At 41.2% G+C, this 24030-nt stretch overlaps 1 protein-coding gene across 2 annotated transcripts in view; it reads right to left on the bottom strand.

The window, feature by feature from the left end:
- Positions 1-24030, bottom strand: part of LOC126236994 (general transcription factor 3C polypeptide 1) — a 351606-nt gene that overhangs the window by 99950 nt on the left and 227626 nt on the right. For both annotated transcript variants that reach the window (XM_049946720.1, XM_049946718.1), the window contains exon 22: positions 8596-8759. In XM_049946720.1, the coding sequence (XP_049802677.1) occupies positions 8596-8759 (164 nt within the window). The remainder of the gene's footprint in view (positions 1-8595; positions 8760-24030) is intronic.

Raw genomic sequence — 24030 nt, 5'->3', positions numbered from 1 at the left:
CAGTAGCATTGTTCTTTACACCACCTCCAGCACCACTTAGCGTCGACAACAGAGATGTGTGCTGGCTTACGAGAGCTGTCAGACCATTGTGCCCCATTATTTTTAACTCCCTATGCACTGTCATTATGCTAGCTGGATTCCTTGTAGAACTTTGCAAACTATATATGACACCTGCCACTGACTTCACATGATTTTATATAACCAACTTCCACAATGATCGATGGTCTCTGTCTGTCAGAACATGAGGTCTACCTGGCATCAATTTAGCTGCGGTTGTTTCTTCATGTTTTCACTTCACAGTCACATCACCAACAGTCAACTCAGGCAGCTTGAGAAGTGTTGAAATGTCCCTGATGGATATGTTACTTGGGTGACATACAATGACTAGTCCACATTATAAGTCACTGAGCTCTCCTGACCAAACCATTCTGCTTCTGCTGTGTCCCTTCTGACAACACAATACTTTCTGCCTCCTTTTATACTGATGGCTCTGCCTCTTGTGACACTTAGTGGTCAATTCTACATTACAAAAGGGTGTCCAGATACTTCTGATCAGATAGTGCAAGCTGATATCTGGTATGACTAACTGTAAGTGAAAATGAAAAGACATTTAAAAATAATTAAAAGAGTTGAACATTAGTTTTGAGGAATATGGAATGAACTTGAATGCAAAAATACTAAGCCAATGATTTTTGCAAGGACATCAAGAGAGATAAAGAGTGAAAATTTGTGATGAATTAATGGAACGAGTTTTTAGATTCAGGCACCTAGGACATGAAATAACCAGTAACATGACATCTAATCAAGAAATGAAATGAAGACCAGTTATTCCAAAATATATGTTTAACTGGAGGTGGAGTATTTTGTATGGAGTGTTTCCCAGCACTGTGCTAAAATGCAGACACTGCAACAGAAAAAGGATAAATGTTTAGACACTTCTGATAAATGGATTTGGAAATGAAAGGAAAGAGTTAAATGGCCAGATCACTTGAGGAATGAAGTTGTGTTACACGTGGTGAATAAGAAAGGACAAATACATGAAACAATTATGAGGAAAAGAAACTGGCAAGGACACTAACTAGATGAGAATACACAAATGCAGTAGAAGGAGTGGTGACGGGGAAGAGAACCAAAGGTAGAAGAAGATACCAACTAACTGACAAGATAAAGATAAATGCACCATAAACAGTTACTAAAAGAATGGCAAAATACCAGGATGATCAGAGAATTATGAATTTGCAATGGAAGATCTGCCTTACGAGTAGCACACTGTCATTATCATCATCATCCTCATCATGAACCTCACTGCAAGACATGTTTTTCACTACATGAAGACAAATTTCACAGAAACTACAGGCCACCAAATTGTTTTAGTAGAAGGAAAGATGGTCCGTGCAGAAACATAGATTACAGAGAGTCTAGGGAAGTCTGTAATAGTTATGAAGAGAACAAAAACAAATCTCCTGTGCCTTCTTTTTCCAGTGTCCCACCACCTCCCAAAGTCCCACCGTCTGGCCACAGAGGAGCATTCACCTTGTAACTCAGTACCATCCAGAACTGGAGCAACTGAATTACATTCTCCACCAGGGTTTCGACTACCTCTCGTCATGCCCTGAAATGAGAAACGTCCTGCCCACTACCCTTCCCACCCCTACCATAGTGGTATTCTGCCATCCATCGAACCTACACAATATACTCGTCCATCCCTACACAACCCCTGCTCCCAAACCCTTACTTCATGGTTCATATCCCTGTAACAGACCTAGATGCAAGATCTGTCCCAAACATCCTCCCACCACCACCACCACCACCACCACCACCACCACCACCACCACCTACTTCAGTCTGGTCATAATCATCACCTATTCCATAAAAGGCAGGACTACCTGTGAAACCAGCCATGTGATCTACAAGCTAAACTGCAACCACTGTGCTGCATTCTATGTAGGCAAGCAACCAACAAGCTGTCTGTCCACATTAATGGCTACCGACAAACTGTGGCCAAGGAACAAGTGGAGCACCCTGTTGCTGAGCATGCTGTCAAACGTGACATCCTTCATTTCAATGACTGCTTCACAGACTGTGCCTTATGGATCCTTCCCATCAACACCAGCTTTTGTAAATTGCACAGGTGGTAACTTTCCCTGAAATACATCCTACATTCCTGTAACCCTCCTGGCCCCAACCTTCATTAGTCACTGTCCTCACCCATCCAGCCCCTTCCCTGTTCCCATTCCAGCACTACACCGCCTTCACTCCATCATCACACCCTGTCGTTTTTACTTCTCTCTTTTTCTGGTAATGACCCTCCCCCCCTCTCCCCTGCCCTCCATCAAACCAGAGCAGCACTTCACTGTCCACCACCCCTACCCTATTATCCCTTCCCCTCCCTATCCCAGCCCCAAACTCCTCCTTACCCCCACCTGGTCGCCATGCCGATCATGCACTGGTGCTGCTGCCCACAGTGCGGTTTCAGTTGCCTGAGACTACAGGCGTGTGTATTTTTTTGTGTGTGATTTGTGTTTGTGTTGGTTTGTGTGTGTGTGTGTGTGGGGGGGGGGGGAAGAGGGTCTATTTTTGATGAAGGCCTTACTGGCTGAAAGCTTTATTTGTGACAGTCTCTTTGTTGTGCCTATCTGCGACTCTGCATCTCTGCTATATGGTGAGTAGCAACTTTCCTTTTCAGAATACTGTTATGAAGAGAATTATCAGACACACAATGATAGACACACTCAAGACAGATTGCTGGATTGGGAAAGAAATGAATAATGCATGCCAGCCCAACTTTCATAGTTAAACTAAATGAAGTTTTGGATTCAACTCAGTCCAAACCTGTAATTGCACTTGACAATAATAATATTCAGTATGATATGGATTATGAGATAAGAGATGACTTGATGTGAGAATGGGAAGTGCTTACCGAAGATGTGTTGATACCTATTACTGACATTAATGTTTGCGGTACTAATAGACTAACAGACTTCTGGACAGTAGTAGCCGGGCCTGCATACTGTCAAACAAATTGTATCTGTAGTTAAGTGAGGTTGCACAAATCCCAACTTTTCCTGTGAGTAATGTGATATACATTACTCATGGCTCCAATATTGAAACATATATTGCTAAACATATATTGCTAAAGAAACATATATTGCTAAAGTTTTACACTGATAGCAAATAATATGAAGAACATTTCCTGGTTGCTCAATCATTATCTGTTGGGTGTATTTTATGGAGGAACTGGATGATGAATAAATGTAAGGTGGACTTTCGTGCAAGCAAGTTATATTTTCAGAAGTGTAATGAAGAAAGAGAAGTTGTATTTTGGGGATGTGTTAATAAGGAAGAGCTGAGCATTATGTCCATGAATTTATGATGTATTATTATTGTAGATAAAGAGGGAGCTATGGCTCAGAAAAACGCCGAGCTAATTTTGTTGACATGTAACTCTTTATTTTTTTTTTTTTCATTGCCGAATATTCATTCCTTTATAGCAATATTGGTACCAGCATAACTTTATAAAATTTAAGATAGGTTTATGTTAACAGAATTTTCTGTTCGTGCCTGTATGCCCGCATGTTATCGCTCTGCTTGTCAATATTGGAGCCAACGTCTTGCTGGATCAATAACCTCCCCATTATCCATGTTCTGATTCAGACATAGTGCATCTTCATTGGAGCAAACAGATGGAAGTCAGAAGGTGTGAGATCTGAGCTGTAGAGTGGATGAGGAAGAACAGTAATAATAAATAGTGAAAACTTTCAGATGTCCTGCAAAATTATATTTACAAGGGGCATTCAGTAAGTTATGCAAAACGTGTTTTTCTGAACGCAGGTTGGTTTTATTCAGGATCCCAATACACCATATTACTCCTCATGTGTTTGGCTACAAAACCCTATTTTTCAACATACTCTCTGTTCAATGTGATAGCCTTACATCATCTTACTGAGGGAGCCTGTATGCTAGCATGTAATCACTCTGCTGGTCAATGTCAGAGGAAAGGCGTTGCTGGATCAATAACCTCCCCATTATTCATATGGAATGCAACCTCATTGGGACAAACAGATGGAAGTCAAGACGTGTGAGATCTGGGTTGTAGGGTGGATGAGAAAGAACAGTTCAATGAAGTATTGTGAGCTCCTCTCAGCTGCACAGATTTGTGTGAAGCCTTGTATTGTCATGGAGAAGGAGTATTTCATTTGCATTTGGGTAAAGGTGGTCGGGAACCACTTCATGGATTACCATTTTGTTTCCGGTTCGAAGAAATGAACTCGTTTCATCTCCTGTGATGACATTTGACAAAATGTTGTCACGATCAGCCTGGTAATGTGTAGGCAATGGTCTTTTGTTAACCAGCAAGGAATCCAACAGGCATATACCTTTGAGTACCCAAACTGGTGGATGACTGTGTCAGCACTACCAACACAGACATCCAGTTGAGCAGCAAAGTATGTGATTGTGATGTGTTGATCACCTTGAATGAGAGTGTTTGCACATTCCAACATTGAAGGAATCACAGCTGTTTACTGCCAACAGACATGTGAGAGATCGGACAGATTTATGTGACTTTGTTGTGATGATGACAGATGCCTCACTCAATGTCTCACCATATTTTGTTCACTCCCAGGCCTCTGCAAACATTCTACAAGCACCTATGAATATCTGTGATGCTCTGGTTTTCTGCCAAAAGAAACTCAATGACAGCTCTCTGCTTAGAATGTACCTCCATTATAACCACCATTTTGAAGGCTATGTATAGGGCCACCACCTGTCAGAACTTCATCAAACCATAGGGACTGAAGTGAGAATATTCCATGGTGTCCTACAAAAAATTCTGCATTTTTTTCAACTGAAATTGGCTGAGGAAAAAGAAAAGTGTTGCATTACTTACTGAATGCCCCTCATATTTGGTCAAAAGCTGGTTTTCAGCTGGTATGTGATCAAATAAATAATAATTTTGGAGAATTTCAGGAAGTTTCCTATTTAATATCAAGTTTTTGTCCTTACTTTATTTTGGAGTGATCTTCTAATGATACTATTTACTTAGCTGAACTTCTCAATTTTATATTTCTGATCTAGCTCTCCTCCATACATTACATGACCCTCAAAAATTTAAATCTACCTACTTGTTCTATGAACATGTTTTCGATTACTATTTGTGTTCTTATAAGATTTTTCCCACTGAAAGCCATGGTCTCAGATGTGATAACATATATATGCTCATTACAGTAATGGTTGGCTGAACTCCCTTGTGTCACAAATCACTGTCAGATTTCAATCAATAATAATTATGACACCAATAATATCGGGACAATGGTTGAGCCCACAACAGATAGGTCATGTAAGCATGTGTTTGGAGCACAGTATTTGTTTTGCCTGTGATGTCATCATACCAATGTAGTTACGTGCACATGCCTGTTATGAATTAGCTTTGTATTTAATCAAGGAACTTCAGCAGATGGTATGTCTTTGAGGCAGCAGTCTGGACATGGAAATGTTGGGAGAATTTAGACTGCAGTGGTGGCAGTCTCTGTTGGTTTTATTGGACCCTGATGAGGTTGTGTCAGATGTGTGTCATTCAACTGTCATGGCACGAGACGGTTAAAAGGCTAAACGAGATCTCTATCAACTTGATCACTAGTAATGGTCATTAGAATCAATCCAATGTATGGAAGTATGTGTGAGTACAGGCTAAAGAGTCAGTACAATAGTACAGCCATGGATGTGATGACTAGGCTGGCTGGATCAAGTGCAGTGCCCATGCTGCATCCTGGATGGACTAGGGTCATCTATACTTATGGCTTGAGAGGAAACACTGAAGTGCACCAGTGCTCCCCCATATCCTCAGAAGGTGCTGCCATCATCATTTTATTCATTTGGACTGTGAGATTTCAAACCAACTGCTCTGCTTCTGAGTTTGGTACAGGATGGAAAGGGACGGTGGTTGGATGTGTTACACCTTTCCTTCGGCAAAATGAATGGAATTGTGGCCAATTGTTAGACACCATGGTTTGCAGCACTCATTTTATGGTGAAGATTGTCATAAGAGACTGAATTGTAGATTCTAGTACCACTGATAATATTTGGGCAACATATCGGAAATTAAGAGTGGTTGCCTACAACAGGTTACTGTGTAGCCCCCTTGAACAGGCCTACAAAATCGGTGTGCATGTGGCCCCATGGCTGATCAGGGATAGGCCATGGAGAGATACGTAATCTGTTTCATTTTGCGCACATGTTTGGCGGGTCCAGACTGCGCGTTCCATGTGCACTTTAATGTTTGGCCAATATAAATAATGCTATGACAAGATGTTCATGTTTGACATCGTCAAGTGTACTTTGTGTACAGATGCCAGAGTACAGTCAGGTTTCACATCTCAGAACTCGATCTCTTCTGTGGCCAGCAGGATTACCCCGATTGATGTTGAGTCTATTGCACACCAAAAAATGGGTCTTCACTACCTGTTCCACCATTTTGGGCAGCTGCTCCAGCCAATGAAAATACACATAACATAATACTTTGTGGAGTGTCAGATCTTTATTTGCAAGTCTAGTCACCTCCTGGATCATAATCGAGAATTTGTCCAGCCTGTCTTTTTAATGTTTTCATCAAGCCAGAAATATTATCAGGACCCACTGGACAACGCAACAGGGAGTTTCTAGTAGACACAACAGGGGGTCAAGTGTTGGTGTGTCGAGAGGTGTGCCAGTAGTTGATCTCATTATCATAACTGCAGAAAAACTGTGCCCACCACTGTAATCGGTATGCTGTTTTACTTGGCAGGTACACTTGTGAGCCAAAAAGAAAATTCTTTGGCTTGTGGTATATGACCAGGGCAAAAATCCCTCTATATAAGAATAGATGGAAGGTTTTGAGGCTGTAAATAATAGCCAGTGCCTTGTGGGGCTGCAGTGAACCTGGATTGCTGTATGTGTTTTAATATGCATGCTACTGGTTGTTCCATGCTAGCAGGGATATTACATGACAAAACAACACTTTTATATAAGTTGCACATGTTTCTGGGAGGTAACTGGTATTTGGTGATAAATAAGAGTTTTTGCAGCCAATATCACGTGCTGAAATACTTTTATTTCATCAATGACCATTTTCGACTTCTGGAAATAAGATTCCAGTACATGAATTGCACAACCACAATGAGAGCACACTCAATTTCTAAAACAAAGGTGCCATACTGGCTTGTCAAATACATAAAACTGAGTAAATGAAAAGACCATAGCACCAAAGGTGAGTTTTGGAGTGGAGACGAGTTTGTCCATGGAGCGGTTATATTTATTTCCCATCAGGTGATTAGATTTTGTCGAAACACATCATTGAGGAAATAATAATATTTCAACACATGATCTTGTCTGCAAAAACTTATTTATCACCAACACAACATTTGTCCCAAATTGCAAAGTATCTGTCACCAGCACTAACACAACATTTGTCCCAAATTGCAAAGTATCTGTCACCAGCACTAAATGCTTAATGTGCTCAAGCAGGGAGCAAGCTTCAAATATTTTTTCAGCTTCAATGGCACTGCCTTTTCTTAAGATGATTAGGGGCTAGAACTGCAGAACAGAACTGGCCCCTCTGTAACATAGTCAGTAGCTCCTCAGCATATGGAATTGCCTAAACATCTACATTAGACTGAGCACTGAAAGATTGTTTAAGATTATAACAAATTCTAATTGTGCCCTTACACTCTTTTTAATTACAATTATGTGTATCACCCACTGGCTAAATGCAATTGGTGTTACATCATCTGATGCCTCTAAACAATCAAATTCTGCTTCAATTACTTCCTTCATAGCAAATGGGATGAGTCCAGTCTGATAAAACCAGTAAGAACACTATGTTTTAATGATACATATAGTTCGAAGTTTTATGAACAACCCTGACTACATTCAAATAAATCAAAGTATCACTTACATTATGCATCCAAATCACTAAAAGGAATACTACAACATATGGTAACTGAATTTTGTACTTGACAACCAAAGCTGGTAAAGACGCCCAAGTCCATAAATTCCTGAAATTCTGACATTTCCACATTGAACTGCAATTTTTGTTTATTTTACACTTCTGGTCAATTTTGGCTATTGTGTCATTTTCAAGGAATAGTTGACATGCATAAGGACAAGCTACAAAGCTGTCCAGTCACTAGCATATGGTGAGCAAACATAAAACTTACAACAAATAGTCCTGCTTAGAACTGGCATAAAAGGTAGCAAAAAATAAGAACGCAACTGAGTGTGAGCCAACTGTAATAAAATAAATTGTCATAGCAGTAGTGAATGTCAAATAGGTAATGTCAGCAGATGAGAGCACACTGAGGCACTGTGTTGATACGAATGAGAAAAATGTCTCAATGTGCACTCAACTGATGATGTTCATTAATCTGGTTCTCTGTAATTGGACACTGTGGCATTTGACAGTGGCATAGATTGTGGTAAATGTTTGATACATGAAGCAGTGAGGGACTACTTACTAAAGTAATAAGCAAGAGAGACAAATGAAATTTACAGTGACATCACAACAAGCAGTAAATACTGCTCACATAATCTTGGTTTCCTATTGCACTTTTATTTACTTACCAGAATAGTTCTGGAGTATCAGGTATAACCATTGAAGCTTTCTTGTTTGCCAGCCTGTCAAACCTCTTTTCCAAGACTACAACCAACCCCCTGAACTTCTCTGCTACAATTCTCTCAACTTCTTCAGAATTTTCACACTTCTTCCGGAGTTCAGAAACTGAAATCTGCCAATACAACACACTACTTTCAAAATGAATCCAATGTTGTGCCATAATCATAATACCAGTGTTTCACAATGAATATTGGTTTTACGCTTTACAGCATTTTTTACATTCAATTTACAATTATAAATAGTACTGTAAAAGAAAGAACAACTCAAAACAGTATTTCTTACAAGTGTTCAGCATGAGCACTATTCACCATACAGCACACATCAAGTCAATGGGCAAGACTTTTCCGAATCTTGACCAGTGTCCCTCCAGTAATTGGTGCAACAGCTGCTTCAATCTTATTTCTTAAGTTGGGTAGATTATCTGGTAGCGGAGGCACATACACACCATCCTTTAAACCATCAAAGGTAAAACCCACATGGCACAGATTGGGCGAACATGGAAGCGATGCGAAACAAGCTCAACCATTTGGCCTTTTGCAGCCAATCTAGTAATTAGGTATGTCACCATTTAACCAGTCCCGTTCTAAGATATGACAGTGAGGCAGTGCACTACCTTGCTGCCAAATAAAGTTCTGTGGTTCAGCTTCTTCCAACTGAGAAAACACCCATAGTTCTAGTGCATCAGGATAAGAAACACCACTTACTTTTGCTTTACTGAAGGAAAAAGAGAGAGAGAGAGAGAGAGAGAGAGAGAGAGAGAGAGAGAGAGAGAGAGAGAACAGCCCATAAACATTCTGCTGGAATATGGCACAAAAACTTTCAGTTTAGGGCAGTCTCGTTGCAACTGTGCCACCTCATAGGGGTTTGCTGATCTCCCATGTGCACATTATATATGGTTACATTTCCACTTAGGTAAAATGTTGGTTCATTACTGAAGACAACACAAGTCAGAAACTATTCATCACCATGCAGCAACATTTTACTTCAAAGCTGGCATGTAAACTGTAGCCTGTAGGCTTTAGAAATTATAACAACTGCAAATGCTAAGTACACAGTTGCAAGCATCTCCTCACAAGTCTCAACACAGACGTCCCTGGAATTGCTAATTCACTACTAGCCTCTCTCTCATTCAACACATTCTTCAGTCACTCTTGGTCATCCCATATTCTTTCCTTTGTAAAGACAGCCAGTGCTCTCAAACTGATGATACAATCTACGGATGTTATTACCACTTAGAGGATTATATTAGGTCTAAGAAATGAACATTGCACTGCAACAATAGACTGAGTCCCTGTAAACTGTGAAACACAAAAAGCTTTCTGTTCATTGGTTGCCATCTTTGTTACTAGCACTTTCTAATGAGAGACACAGGCAATAGTGCATGTGCAGGCACACAGGTATGAAAACAAAACTGCCGAGTTGATCTTTCATTTGATGTACTATTTATAACTCTAAGTTGAATGTAATAAATGCTACACAGCCTTAGAGCCCCAATATCCAGTTTGATAGATAGTACTTCTAATAATTATTTACAATACAAAAAAAGGTGTTAAAAGCTAGAAAAAACAGGCCACCTTAATTCAACAAAAATATTTTTTCACAATTACAAGAAATATTATGCCTGTCTAGGTACACAGTACAATATTAATACATATATTAAAGTGGGAATTTCCTCTACCACCAATGAGAGAAATATCTGAGAAAGAACAAACATTGTTTTATCAATGGAGCACTGTGTTTGTTGTAAGCATAAGTATGAGCAAAAGATCTATCATTATGACTGGCATAATAATTAATTGTGTGACAAGGTACATTGCTGTCAGGGCTTATCACAGTTCTACCATACATTAATCTACAACAGAAGTCAACCCCCTACATATAAATAAGTACATATTTACCCTTAATAATTTGATAAAATTAAAATTGTTTGAATTACTAAACTTCTTGAAGAGTATTATGTCAGTCATATGAGTGAGGTTCAATAAATACAAAAAAAGATGGCAGTAACATATCTGAAAAACATAAAAGGAATTACTAACCCAATACATAATAACAGTACTGTGAAAAAATACTATAGCAAAAGGTTTTCCAAAGTAAACAGAAATATAAATGAATGGGCACTATGAGCAACTGCTCTAATGCTTACATTTGAATTGGAAGGCGAGTGAGGGAACAGCACAGAGAATAACCTGCTCAATATGTTGAAACTATGCAGCTCAACAGTAGAAGCAAAAAGAAAAGAGAGGCTGCCATTCAGGCACCGTCATCAAAAATAATGTTAAAACTTACTTAAAACAACATTTGTTGGCTTCAGAGTACAATGTACAGCGATGTTCATGATTATGAGTCATTTCCACTCGAAATACAGTACATTCAAAATATAATGAATTTTTATATGATGAAACTCACTTGATTTGGGCAGCTCACTATCATCTATCACAAGTTAGGAAAGAATACCAACTGATAATGTAATTTAAATGGACAGATAAAAAAACTACTCACCAAGTGTTGGCAGGGGAACACACACACAAAAGTATTTAACTTTCACAAGCTTTCAGAGCCAGTGGCTCCTCCTTCTGACAGAAGAGTTGAAGGTGAAGGAAGAGGGGTGAAGGAAAAGGACTGGAGAGGTTTAGGGAAAGGGGCACAGTTTAGCAAAGTCACCCAGAACCCCAGCTCAGGGGAGATTTACCAGAAAGGATGAGAAGGAAAGACTGATTGTTGGGGACTGCACTGGACGAGATTTGAAAACCTGAGAGCTCATAATATAGTATTCTGAGAACAAAGTAGGGTTCTGATTAAACATAATGAAGTCAGATTTTCATTTACAAACTCTCATTTATTTTCATTTGCCAAATACGATGTTTACAAAAACCATTAGGCTATACTTGGACCTCTAGAAATTAGGTTGCAGAAGGTTAAGTGTGGAATGTATAATATGCTTTGAGGTCAGTAGAGATGAAGTACCAACTCAGGACAAGGAGCAGAAGGGAGAGGGTGATGATAAAAAAATCCTGACATTTACCTAAGACAACTTAGGTAATCCAAGGAATATGTAAAATGGGTGGCTGGGTGAGGACTTCAAAACCATTCCTCCGAAATATTTTTTCACCTTAGCAAATGTGGTATCTTGTCAATGACTAGGTCTGGAATACCAGCTGTGAAATGGTTGGCTTGGAGGTAAATATATGAAATACTAGTTTTATGAAATACTGGTTATATCCCCCCCCCCCCCCCCCCCCAATGAACCACGGACCTTGCCGTTGGTGGGGAGGCTTGCGTGCCTCAGCGATACAAATAGCCGTACCGTAGGTGCAGGAGCGTGGGATGTCAGATCCCTTAATCGGGCAGGTAGGTTAGAAAATTTAGAAAGGGAAATGGATAGGTTAAAGTTAGATATAGTGGGAATTAGTGAAGTTCGGTGGCAGGAGGAACAAGACTTCCGGTCAGGTGACTACAGGGTTATAAACACAAAATCAAATAGGGGTAATGCAGGAGTAGGTTTAATAATGGATAGGAAAACAGAAATGCGGGTCAGCTACTACAAACAGCACAGTGAACGCATTATTGTAGCAAAGATAGATACGAAGCCCACGCCTACTACAGTAGTACAAGTTTATATGCCAACTAGCTCTGCAGATGATGAAGAAATTGAAGAAATGTATGATGAAATAAAAAGAAATTATTCAGATAGTGAAGGGTGACAAAAATTTAATAGTCATGGGTGACTGGAATTTGGTAGTAGGAAAAGGGAGAGAAGGAAATGTAGTAGGTGAATATGAACTGGGGCTAAGAAATGAAAGAATTTTGCACAGAGCATAAGTTAATCATAGCTAACACTTGGCTCAATAATCATAAAAGAAGGTTGTATACATGGAAGAATCCTGGAGATACTAAAAGGTATCAGATAGATTATATAATGGTAAGACAGGGATTTAGGAACCAGGTTTTAAATTGTAAGACATTTCCAGGAGCAGATGTGGACTCTGACCACAATCTATTGGTTATGATCTGTAGATTAAAACTGAAGAAACTGCAAAAAGGTGGGAAATTAAGGAGATGGGACCTGGATAAACTGACTAAACCAGAGGTTGTACAAAGTTTCAGGGAGAGCAGAAGGGAACAATTGACAGGAATGGGGGAAAGAAATACAGTAGAAGAAGAATGGGTAGCTCTACGAGGGCTAGTAGAAATCCTTGGGTAACAGAAGATATATTGAATTTAATTGATGAAAGGAGAAAATATAAAAAATGCAGTAAATGAAGCAGGCAAAAAGGAATACAAACATCTCAAAAATGAGATTGACAGGAAGTGCAAAATTGCTAAGCAGGGATGCCTAGAGGGCAAATGTAAGGATGTAGAAGCGAGTATCACTAGCAGTAAGATAGATACTGCCTACAGGAAAATTAAAGAGACCTTTGGAGATAAGAGAACCACATCAAGAGCTCAGATGGAAACCCAGTTCTAAGCAAAGAAGGGAAAGCAGAAAGGTGGAAGGAGTATATAGAGGGTCCATACAAGGGCAATGTACTTGAGGACAATATTATGGAAATGGAAGAGGATGTAGATGAAGATGAATTGGGAGATATGATACGGCATGAAGAGTTTGACCGAGCACTGAAAGGCCCGAGTCGAAATAATGCCCTGGGAGTAGACAACATTCCATTAGAGCTACTGACAGCCTTGGGAGAGCCAGTCCTGACAAAACTCTACCGTCTGGTGAGCAAGATGTATGAGACAGGCGAAATTCCCTCAGACTTCAAGAAGAATATAATAATTCCGATCCCAAAGAAAGCAGGTGTTGACAGATGTGAAAATTACCGAACTATCAGTTTAATAAGTCACAGCTGCAAAATACTAACGCGAATTCTTTACAGACGAATAGAAAAACTAGTAGAAGCTGACCTTGGGGAAGATCAGTTTGGATTCCGTAGAAATGTTGGAACACGTGACGCAATACTGACCCTACAACTTATCTTAGAAGCTAGATTAAGGAAGGGCAAACCTACGTTTCTAGCATTTGTAGACTTAGAGAAAGCTTTTGACAATGTTGACTGGAATACTCGCTTTCAAATTCTGAAGGTGGCAGGGGTAAAATACAGGGAGCGAAAGGCTATTTACAATTTGTACAGAAACCATATGGCAGTTATAAGAGTCAAGGGGCATGAAAGGGAAGCAGCGGTTGGGAAGGGAGTGAGACAGGGTTGTAGTCTCTCCCCGATGTTATTCAATCTGTACATTGAGCAAGCAGTAAAGGAAACAAAAGAAAAATTCGGAGTAGGTATTAAAATCCATGGAGAAGAAATAAAAACTTTGAGGTTTGCCAATGACATTGTAATTCTGTCAGGGATAGCAAAGGACTTGGAAGAGCAGTTGAACGGAATGGACAGTGTCTTGAAAGGAGGATATAAGATGAACATCAACAAAAGCAAAACGAGGATAATGGAATGTAGTCGAATTAAGTCGGGTGATGCTGAGGGAATTAGATTAGGAAATGAGACTCTTAAAGTAGTAAAGGAGTTTTGGTATTTGGGGAGCAAAATAATTGATGATGGTCGAAGTAGAGAGGATATAAAATGTAGACTGGCAATGGCAAGGAAAGCGTTTCTGAAGGAGAGAAATTTGTTAACATCGAGTATAGATTTAAGTGTCAGGAAGTCGTTTCTGAAAGTATTTGTATGGAGTGTAGCCATGTATGGAAGTGAAACATGAACGATAAATAGTTTGGACAAGAGGAGAATAGAAGCTTTCAAAATGTGGTGCTACAGAAGAATGTTGAAGATTGGTGGGTAGATCACGTAACTAATGAGGAGGTATTGAACAGGATTGGGGAGAAGAGAAGTTTGTGGCACAACTTGACTAGAAGAAGGGATCAGTTGGTAGGACATGTTCTGAGGCATCAAGGGTTCACCAATTTAGTATTGGAGGGCAGCGTGGAGGGTAGACCAAGAGATGAATACACTAACCAGATTCAGAAGGATGTAGGTTGCGGTAGGTACTGGGAGATGAAGAAGCTTGCACGGGATAGAGTAGCATGGAGAGCTGCATCAAACCAGTCTCAGGACTGAAGACCATAACAACAATAACAACTAGTTTTATAACATAACCAGTACTCTATTTATCTCTGAAGCAATTGATTTCTTTCAGAAAAACTTAGGGTTAACGTAACATCATATGATCATACATTTGCTTGTTAAAATTAAAGATGAAGCACAAACTCTTTCCATTCTTTCACATGTCTGCTCCAGTAATAAGACCCAACATGCACAATACTTGGTAAACAAGGAAAATAACAAAATGACAACTGCTATTGCTGTTACTCTGCCTCTTTAACAGTTTTCAAGAATAAAAGTTTCAGAAAGATAAGAGTTCTCCTTCATGACAAGACCACTGATTGGAGACGAAACACTAGGTAAGATGGAAATGAGTGAACAGAGTAAGCAGCCAGGGTCTTTTTCTTACATAAAAAAAGAAGAGGCAGCATTCATCTGAGTTGATTTAGGAAAGCCTAAATTAAAATGGCCTGATTGTGATTTGAATAATACTACACAACACACAAAATTTCTCATCCAAGTGAAAATATACTGAATTTTATACGTCCAAAGCAAGTTAATCTAAACAGAATACAAAATATTAACTTTTGTACAAAGAACTTTCCAGGTTTTTTAATGTGGTCCTTTCTCATTCACATTCACTGTAGTTGAAACTCTGGTATCTGAAGTTAGTTGAAACTCTGGCTCTGTGGAAGCTGAATGTCCACTGGAGGAAATGGATCTGGATAGCCATACAGGGCATAGTATCACCGTAGCATGTGCTTGGATAGCGCAGGCTACTAATATGAACAACTCACTACCAGGCCACAAGCTGCAATGCTTAACTTATCACTAAGTGTTCCAACCGGAAGCTGTAGGCATAGGATGACCCTCAGTTTGGAGTAGTGTTGTGATCCATCATTGTCTGGTATCTCTAAGGCACCTGAGCTTCCTGTCACTCCTTGTCAACAGTAACAGGGGCTGCTCTGTTTGTGCCTGCAGCGTTTTTCTGTTCACTCCCAAGCAGACTGTCTGGATTGCTGGGGGTTTTGCATGTGCTATGGCAAAGAGGTGCAGCTCCACCCAGTGCGCTGAAGCTGCACAACCCATTCCCATCCCATCTCATGAGTGCACCATGACACTGTACATGCTTTGCAGTCAGCAGTCCCCCTGAGCTATCCCTTCAGGTGGAAACTGCTTCTCATGCTTTGCATTTCTCACTAGGACATCCATTTCTAGGTGGACACAGGGGACATTGTTTCTTTGATAAATCATGTGACTTATGCACAACTGTGCTCACCTAAGATGCCCTTCCCCCCACCCCCACCCCCCCACCCCGCCCCACCCCACCCTCGTGGCACTTGGTGGCCTATGGGGACGTTTCTATTCTTCTTCAAGTGCAGTTTTTGACAACTGTGGCCTGGCCTACAAAAGCATTATGGGGCTCATCACATTATTTGTTGTTGAGCACCTGTTTGCTACCAACATTTTGGAGTGAACACTCACAGTGTTTGGATTTTCTGTTTCTGATGAAGTCAGCCGCAGTTCCAAGAACTGGATGATCTAGGCACTGCATTTGCATCTCTGTTACAGTTGGATTCATAATGTGCTTCAGATTTTCAGGTGCATATCACCCCATGGCCTAGTTTTTACTATGCCAGAGCAATTTAGTTACGCTATGTGCTGCTGTGAAGCGGGAGCTAGATTGTCTCTAGGCTGCTAGGATTGCCGAGCTGATTGTCGAGCTAGTCATCATCAAAAAGCCCTATGGTTTTCTCTGATTGTGTGGAAATCTCACAGCTACAATCAATGGTCAATCATGGTCGGAAACTTGTCTCCTGACCACAAGATCTCCTCCCCAAACTTGCTGGAGGGGAATATTGGTCCCAGATAGATTTCACTGCTGCTTACATTCAGTTACCCTGAGATGGGGAATCACAGAACATTTTTGCCATTAAAATGACTTTTGGATTGTACAAGTACAACAACTGGCTCCCACATTGCCTCAGCCTCCACAATTTTCTGAAACAGCTGATGCTGCATATTCTGGCATGCATGAATTACCTGCATGATCTCATTGTCACGGGATACTCACGCCATTAACATTTGCAAAACCTCCACACCCTTTTTACAACCCTGCGAGACAAAGGACTGCATCTTGTTTAGAGAAGGGCAGGTTTTTTTTCAGCCAGGAGTGGAGTATTTGGGGAATGGGTCACCAAAACAGGAACCAGGACCACTGACTGGAATGTCACTGCAATAGAGTTCTTATCTCATCCGACACATTTACCTGAATTGCAGGGGTTTTTGGACAAAATTAACTATTATTCCAAGTTCTTACCCTGTGTGGCCCAAATTGTGAACGCCCTAAATCATTTATGTAAAAAGTGGTTGCCCTAAAACTTGACCCCTGCCTGTGGCAGGTCTTTTACCTAATTGGAAATCATGCTGAAACCCACCCCCTCCCTCCACCATTCTCTCCTGTTAAAAAACCATTCAAAAGTCAAGATCAAAGAAAATATTTTTTATTCAAGACAACCAGTTTCAACAGTCTTAGCCGTCATCTTCAGGTCCTAACATTTTTTTTTGGTAGTAGAACATGTTCATTTTATGCTGAACCTGATGCATCTTGTGCATGAGGTTCAGCGTAAAATGAACATGTTCTACTACAAAAAAATGTTTAAGACCTGATGATGAGAGCTAAGACTGTTGAAACTGGTTGCCTTGAATACAAAATATTTTGTGTGATCTTGACTTTTGAATGGTTTTTAAAAATTAAAACAGATCGCCCTTCAACACTCTCATAATGAGAAAATTCAATCATTCTCTCCTGGTTGCCCATTGGTTGTGGCACAGGGTGGTCTTGATGCTCAGGTATGCAAATGGCACCAGACAACTTACAGCATACCCATCAAGGACATTCACCCCACACAGAAAAACTATTCCCAGATCAGAAAGGAGGAATTGGTGATAATGCTTGCCATTAAAAAGTTCATGTATGCCTTTTTGGGACAGAGTTCTCTCTAATTGTGGATCACAGGCTGTTGGTGGCATTATGCAGGCTGCACTTCAGCCTCCCAGGGCTGACAGCCCAACATCTCTAGCACTGGGCACAGTTTCTGTGTGCATACATATGGCACCAGACTGATCATTCCAATGCTGATGCAGCACTGTCTCATCTTCCTGCTGGCCCGGACAATGATTTCGATTGACAGGAGGTTCTCTGCTTCCATGTCAGTACCAAGCAGCAACGTTCACTGGACGGTTTCCCCATTATGGCTGCCTGTGTTGCTTGTCACTGACACTACATGCTAAGACCCCACCTTGCAGCAGGCCCTCCACTACATGGCCTATGGCCGACCAATTACCTCAACCCACCAGTTGGCGAATGGGTTTAGCTCCTGAAAATACATTTCTCAGGCTCTTGGTTGTTGATGATGTCATTCTTTTAGAGAATGAGACGATTGTGCGCTGGGTGGTCTCCACGCAGAACCATGTCAAAAGGTGGTGGGTTTTCTGCATCAGGGACATGGGGAGATGTCCCACCTGAAGGTGTTAGCTAGCATCATGTTTACTGGCCCGGGGTCAGAGGCAACATGGAAAGAATGGTCTGCAGCTGCATGGCATGCACACGACACCAGGCAGCACCACCACAGTGTTCTGCCTCCTAGTCTAGCTCTGTGCCTCCCCTGGAACTGCACCCATCATGATTCTGCAGATCCATTCTTGCAGTCAATGTGTTTGTTCATTGTGGATGCTTACTCAAAATATCCATAGGTTTTAAGCAGGGCATCGCCAAGACCAATGCCATCTTCAATGCCCTGGTGCAGGTTTTTGCCACTGAAAGGTTGCCTTGGACATTAGTCTCTAATAATAGGTGCAATTCATGGCACAGGCTTTCAAAGATTTCTGTGAGGACAATGACAAAAAACATATTTGCAGCACTCCATACCACTCTTTCTTACTTGGTGAAGCAGAACATCTTAATCTAGACTTCTAATATCAAATGAAAAAAGCTGTCAAATCCTCTGCCACTCCATTGGCCATCACCACACTTTTGAGCATTGATTGAATCATGCCGACTAACAACTGTAGCTTCACTGAGCTACTCCAAAAACAGCAACTACTGCTGCTGCTTCATCTTCTGATGTCATCCCCTTCAGAGTCCTGTTCCTGTCCCTCTCAGCACGTGGCATGGCTGTGTGGGAGTACTATGCTTTGATGCCAGCAACAGTTGTGGAGACCCATGGGTGGTGTGTTATGTCAGTCCAAACACGGAAGGGGCTTGAGTACCGTCACTACAACCAGCTCCAGCCTCCATGGCCAGTAACCCTGGGGGCTGCCTATGACTGCTCACTGTTGCGCCGGCAGTTTCTTCTGCAACCCTGTGGATCGATGGAACCACCTGGCACACCCATGCCTGTGATGTCCTGATGGACACTGTCGAACACCCTCCCTTCCCACAGCTGACAGCTGAAAGGACTGGGCCCTCACCCGTGCCTCCACTGCACCCCCACGACACATGGCACTAACTGGGGCATTTCTGCGAAAACATGCCTCCGTCTGTCTGAGGCGGATGTGAGGGAGAGGGGGGGAGGGGGAGGGGGGCTGGTATTTGACACTGCAGAAGCTGAATGCCCACTGGAAGAAATGGTCCTGGATGGCCATTCAAGAGCGTAGTATCACCACAGTGCTGCACTCACATAGTAAGCGTGTCAGCCATCTCACCACATGAATATGCCGGCCAATACTGTTCCTCATAGCTGATATAAATAAGGAAGCCCAGCAAACAGTCAGACAGTCCTGTACTCGTGTCTGATATTGTCAGTCACAATCATCGCTGTACTACGGATCATTCGATAACAACCTTGCTTGGCACTTGCTCTTTCTCTTTGATCATGATTAGGATTCCCTCTCTCTCTTTCTCTCTCTCTCTCCCTCTCTTTCTTTCTTTGCTCTTGGCCTGTTGACATTGGTGTGGTGAAGGTTCTGAATTTGCAGCTCATTGTTGCTTAGGTTGCTTATACTTGTCTGTGTCCCATCCATTGTCAGTGAGCTGCATTTGGTATGACTACCACTTGGTGTCATGATCTCTTCCTCAGGTGGCCCTTCCACCTTGTGGCTTCACTAGTTTCTCTCCTGGGTTCTGATGCATGCATTGATAGCTGGATACTCACAGATATAGCAGAAAAATGTCTTTGCCAATTATCTTCTGGTTACAATCAGCGCAAAGCATACAACAAACCTTGACTTGAACATTTCTGGTCTTGCTCTAAATGTGATTCCACTGACATATTGCCATAAACTTCATTCTAACATAGTTTCACCTTCCTTTCCTATGTCACTCCCCTCCATATTAGACATCACAGCTATGGAAAGAAGCACTACTCACGACGTTGAGACCAAACTAGAGCTTATTCTTTCTGCTGATAAAGAATTTGATAGCTGTGATCACTAACCACCATGATTACATAGCTGAAGGTGTTCTCTAGGTTCTCAACACCTTTGTTTACATCGCTTACCACTAAAAGCCTCAACTGCAGAAGTCCAACATGACCTCCAACAACTACTCAAAACATTAGGTCCACTGCAAGATATGGTAACTGAATCCATCTCCCTCCCCACACTGCTAACATCCTGTACACCTCGCTCTGGTTTCAAAGCTCCAAAAACCAAACTAGCTTGGTCTCCTCAACTGTTGTTCCACCATGACTTGTTACTGTGCTCCCACTGAAAGATTTGTCATGAGCAGCACTTCCAGTCAATTGTCCAAAGTCTCCTTACCTACAGCCATAACACTAATCACTTGCTACACTGCCTTGCTACAGTTTCTAACCTACTACCAGTGCAGATCCTTTGCTTCTCATTGTGGATACTGTGTTCCTGTAACTGACATCTGCATGATAATAATCATGTTGTCATGGAATACTACCTTTTGCAGTATACTCATACACAAAAACAACTGTGTACACTTTAACCCATAATTGCTTCTCCATTGAAGGAAGGCCAAATCTTCTCATTGTGTCATGTGTTTCAAAATGAATATTGGGCTTTTAAGACTTTGTAGCATGTTACATTTAACTTACAATTTTAATACATTCAATGAAACAGCGACTCGAATAGCTTTTCTTGCAAGTGTTCAGTGTGAGCACCATTCGCCACGTGGCACACATCAAGTTGATAGGTGGGTTCTTTCCAAACCTGGATCAGTGTATTTGCAATAGTTGTTACAACAACTGTTTCAGTCCTGTTTTTTAAGTTGAGTAGATCAGTGGAGACAAACACAAAACCCATTATGAATAATCAATGGTAAAAAATGCACAGTGTCAGATCAGGTGAACATGGAGGCCATGTGAAACAAGATCTGGCATCCAGCCCATCTATGGTCAACCCAGCAACTGCGTACAATGTCATTTAACTAATCACATACTAAAGGCCCATAAACTTTACACCACGATACATGGGGGGGGGGAAGAGGATTTGCACATTGTGTGTGTTCACATTTCCACTTAGGTGAAATGTCAGTTCATCACTGAAGACAACACAATCCCAGAAACTCTTCATCACCATGGCAGCAATATTTTGTTCCAAAGCTGGCATGTAAACTGTAATCTGCAAACTTTAGAGCTTACAACAACTGCGAACACTAAGGATGTAGTTGCGGGCATCTCCTTAAACATCTATATACGGACATCATTGGAACTGCTAATTCATGACGACTCTTCCAAACTGATTTCTTGCAGCTATGTAGGAAAGACTCTCTCAGTCATTCAACACATTATTCAGTCATTATTGGTCATCCCGAATTCTTCTCTTTGCAAAGAAAGCTGGTGTATTCAAACTGATGATATAATTTACCCATGTTGTTATCACTCAGGTGATTACAATGGAACTTAATATGGAACACACTTTGCACTGTAACAACAAATTCAATCTCTGCAAACTGTAAAATACAAAAGGCTTTCTCTTCACCAGTTGCCATCTTTGCTACTAGTGTTTTCTAATGGAAGACACATGAAAAATTCCATGCATGTAAGTATACAAAGACAACAGTTTGAGTTGCTTTTTTATTTAATGTATTATTCAAAATTGTAAACTGAATGTAATAAATAGTACAAAGCTTAAAACCCTAATATTCATTTTGAAACACGCGGTACTGAGAGGTGACAAAAGTAACGGAGTAGTGATCACATCTATATACAGGTGGCAGTTGCATCGTGTACACAAGCTAATAACGAGCAGCACATTGGCCGAGCTGTCATTCGTACTTAGATGATTTGTATGAAAAGGTTTCCGAAGTGGTTATGGCTGCACAACAAGAATTAACAGACTTTGTATGCAGAATGGTAGTTGGAGCTAGATGCATGGGACATAGTATTCCGAAAAACATTAGGGAATTCAATATTCAAAGGTCCACAGTGTAAAGAGAATGCAATGAATACTAAATTTCAGGCATTACCTCTCAATACGGACAATGCAGCGGCCAACAGCCTTCACTTAATAATCGAGAACAGTAGTGTTGTGCAGAGTTGTCAGTGCTAACAGACAAGCAACACTGTGAGGAATAACTGAAGAAATCAATGTGGAATGTACAACAAATGTATGTGTTAGGATGATGTGGCAAAATTTGGTGTTATAGGTTATGGCAGCAGACAACCAATGTGAGTGCCTTTGCTAACAACATGCCATCGCCTGCAGCACCTCTCCTGGGCTCATGATCATATCAGTTGGATCATAAAAGACTGGAAAATCATAGCCTGGTCAGATGAGACCTGACTTCAGTTCATAAAAGTTGACGGTAGGGTTCAAGTGTGGCGCAGGCCCCACAAAGCCATAGACCCAAGTTGTCAATAAGGCACTGTGCAATCTGGTGGTGGCTCCATAATGTTGTGGGCCATATTTACATGGAATGGACTAGATCCTCTTGTCCAACTGAACCAATCATTGACTGGAAACACTTATGTTTGGCAACTTGGATAGCATTTGTAACCATTCATGGACATCATGTTCCCAAACAATTATGGAATTATTATGGATTACAATGTGCCACGTCTCTGGGCAACAACTGTCACAATTGGTTTGAAGGTAATTTTAGACAATTTGAGAAAATTGTTTGGTCACCCAGATCATCCAACATGGAGCCCATTGAACATTTATGGAACATAATTGAGAGGTCAGTTTTTGCACAAAATCTTGCACCGGCAACATTTTCACAATCATGGACTGCTATAAAGGCAGCATGGCTCAATATTCCTACAGGGAAGTTTCAACAACTTGTTGAGTCCATGTCATATCAAGCTGCTGCACTATGCTGGGCAAAAGGTGGTCTGACACAATATTAGAAGGTATCCCATGACTTTTGTCACCTCAGTATATGTTACTGCACATTTTATTTCCACATTTCTGATGGCACAACAAAATCCTCTTTTGACCTCAGGTGTGTTTAACCAACAGCACCTGTATTTTGACAGTTGTCACCAGCTCCATGTCAGCTGTCACCAGCTCCTTGGCACCCGAGGGTGTCAAACCTACAATTGGAAACAGAACAAACCCAAGTATGTGAACAGTCTTCCTAGAGTCTTACAAGGCACATAATATTCTGCTCTGCTAGTACAGAAACAGATCTCCCACCCAGAACCCCCTACTGCTACCTTCCTAATCAAAGACAGGGCGCATGTGCTATATGCCAATCAGCTATAACATTATGACTCCCTACCTAATAGCTGGTATATCCACCTTTGTCATGGATGACTGTGGCAACATGTCATGGCATGGAAGCAATGAGGCCTTGGTGGGTTCCTGGAACGAGTTGGCACCACATCTGCACACAAAAGTCACCTAATTCCCATAAATTTCAGGGAGAGAGGTGATGAGCTCTGATGCCGTATTCAATCACATCTCAGATGTGTTCGATTGAGTTCAGGTCTGGTGAGTTGTGGGGTCAGTACATAAATTGGAACTCAGCACTGTGTTCCTCGAACTACTCCATCACACTCCTGGCCTTGTGACATGGTGCATTATCTTGTTGAAAAATGCCTCAGCTACCAGGAAATATGATCATCATGAAGGGATGTACATGGTCTGCAACCAGTGTATGATACTCGTTGGCCATCATGGTGCCTAGCTAGAGTTCCACTGGAGCCATGGATGCCCAAGTGAATGTTTCCCTGATCATAATGAAGCTGCCACCAGCTTGTCCCTGTCCCACAGTACAGGTGTAAGAGAGCTGTTCCCCTGGAAGGAGACATAATCACACTCTTCAATCAGCATGATGAAGAAGGTATTGGGATTCATTCAGACCACGCAATGCTCTGCCATTGTGCCAATGTCCAGTGCTGATGGTCAAAGGCC

This window comes from Schistocerca nitens, chromosome 2 (genome assembly GCF_023898315.1).
Source record: "Schistocerca nitens isolate TAMUIC-IGC-003100 chromosome 2, iqSchNite1.1, whole genome shotgun sequence".
NCBI lineage: Eukaryota > Metazoa > Arthropoda > Insecta > Orthoptera > Acrididae > Schistocerca > Schistocerca nitens.
The sequence above is the reverse complement of the archived record's forward strand: the minus strand, read 5'-3'. Positions and strand labels throughout refer to the sequence as shown.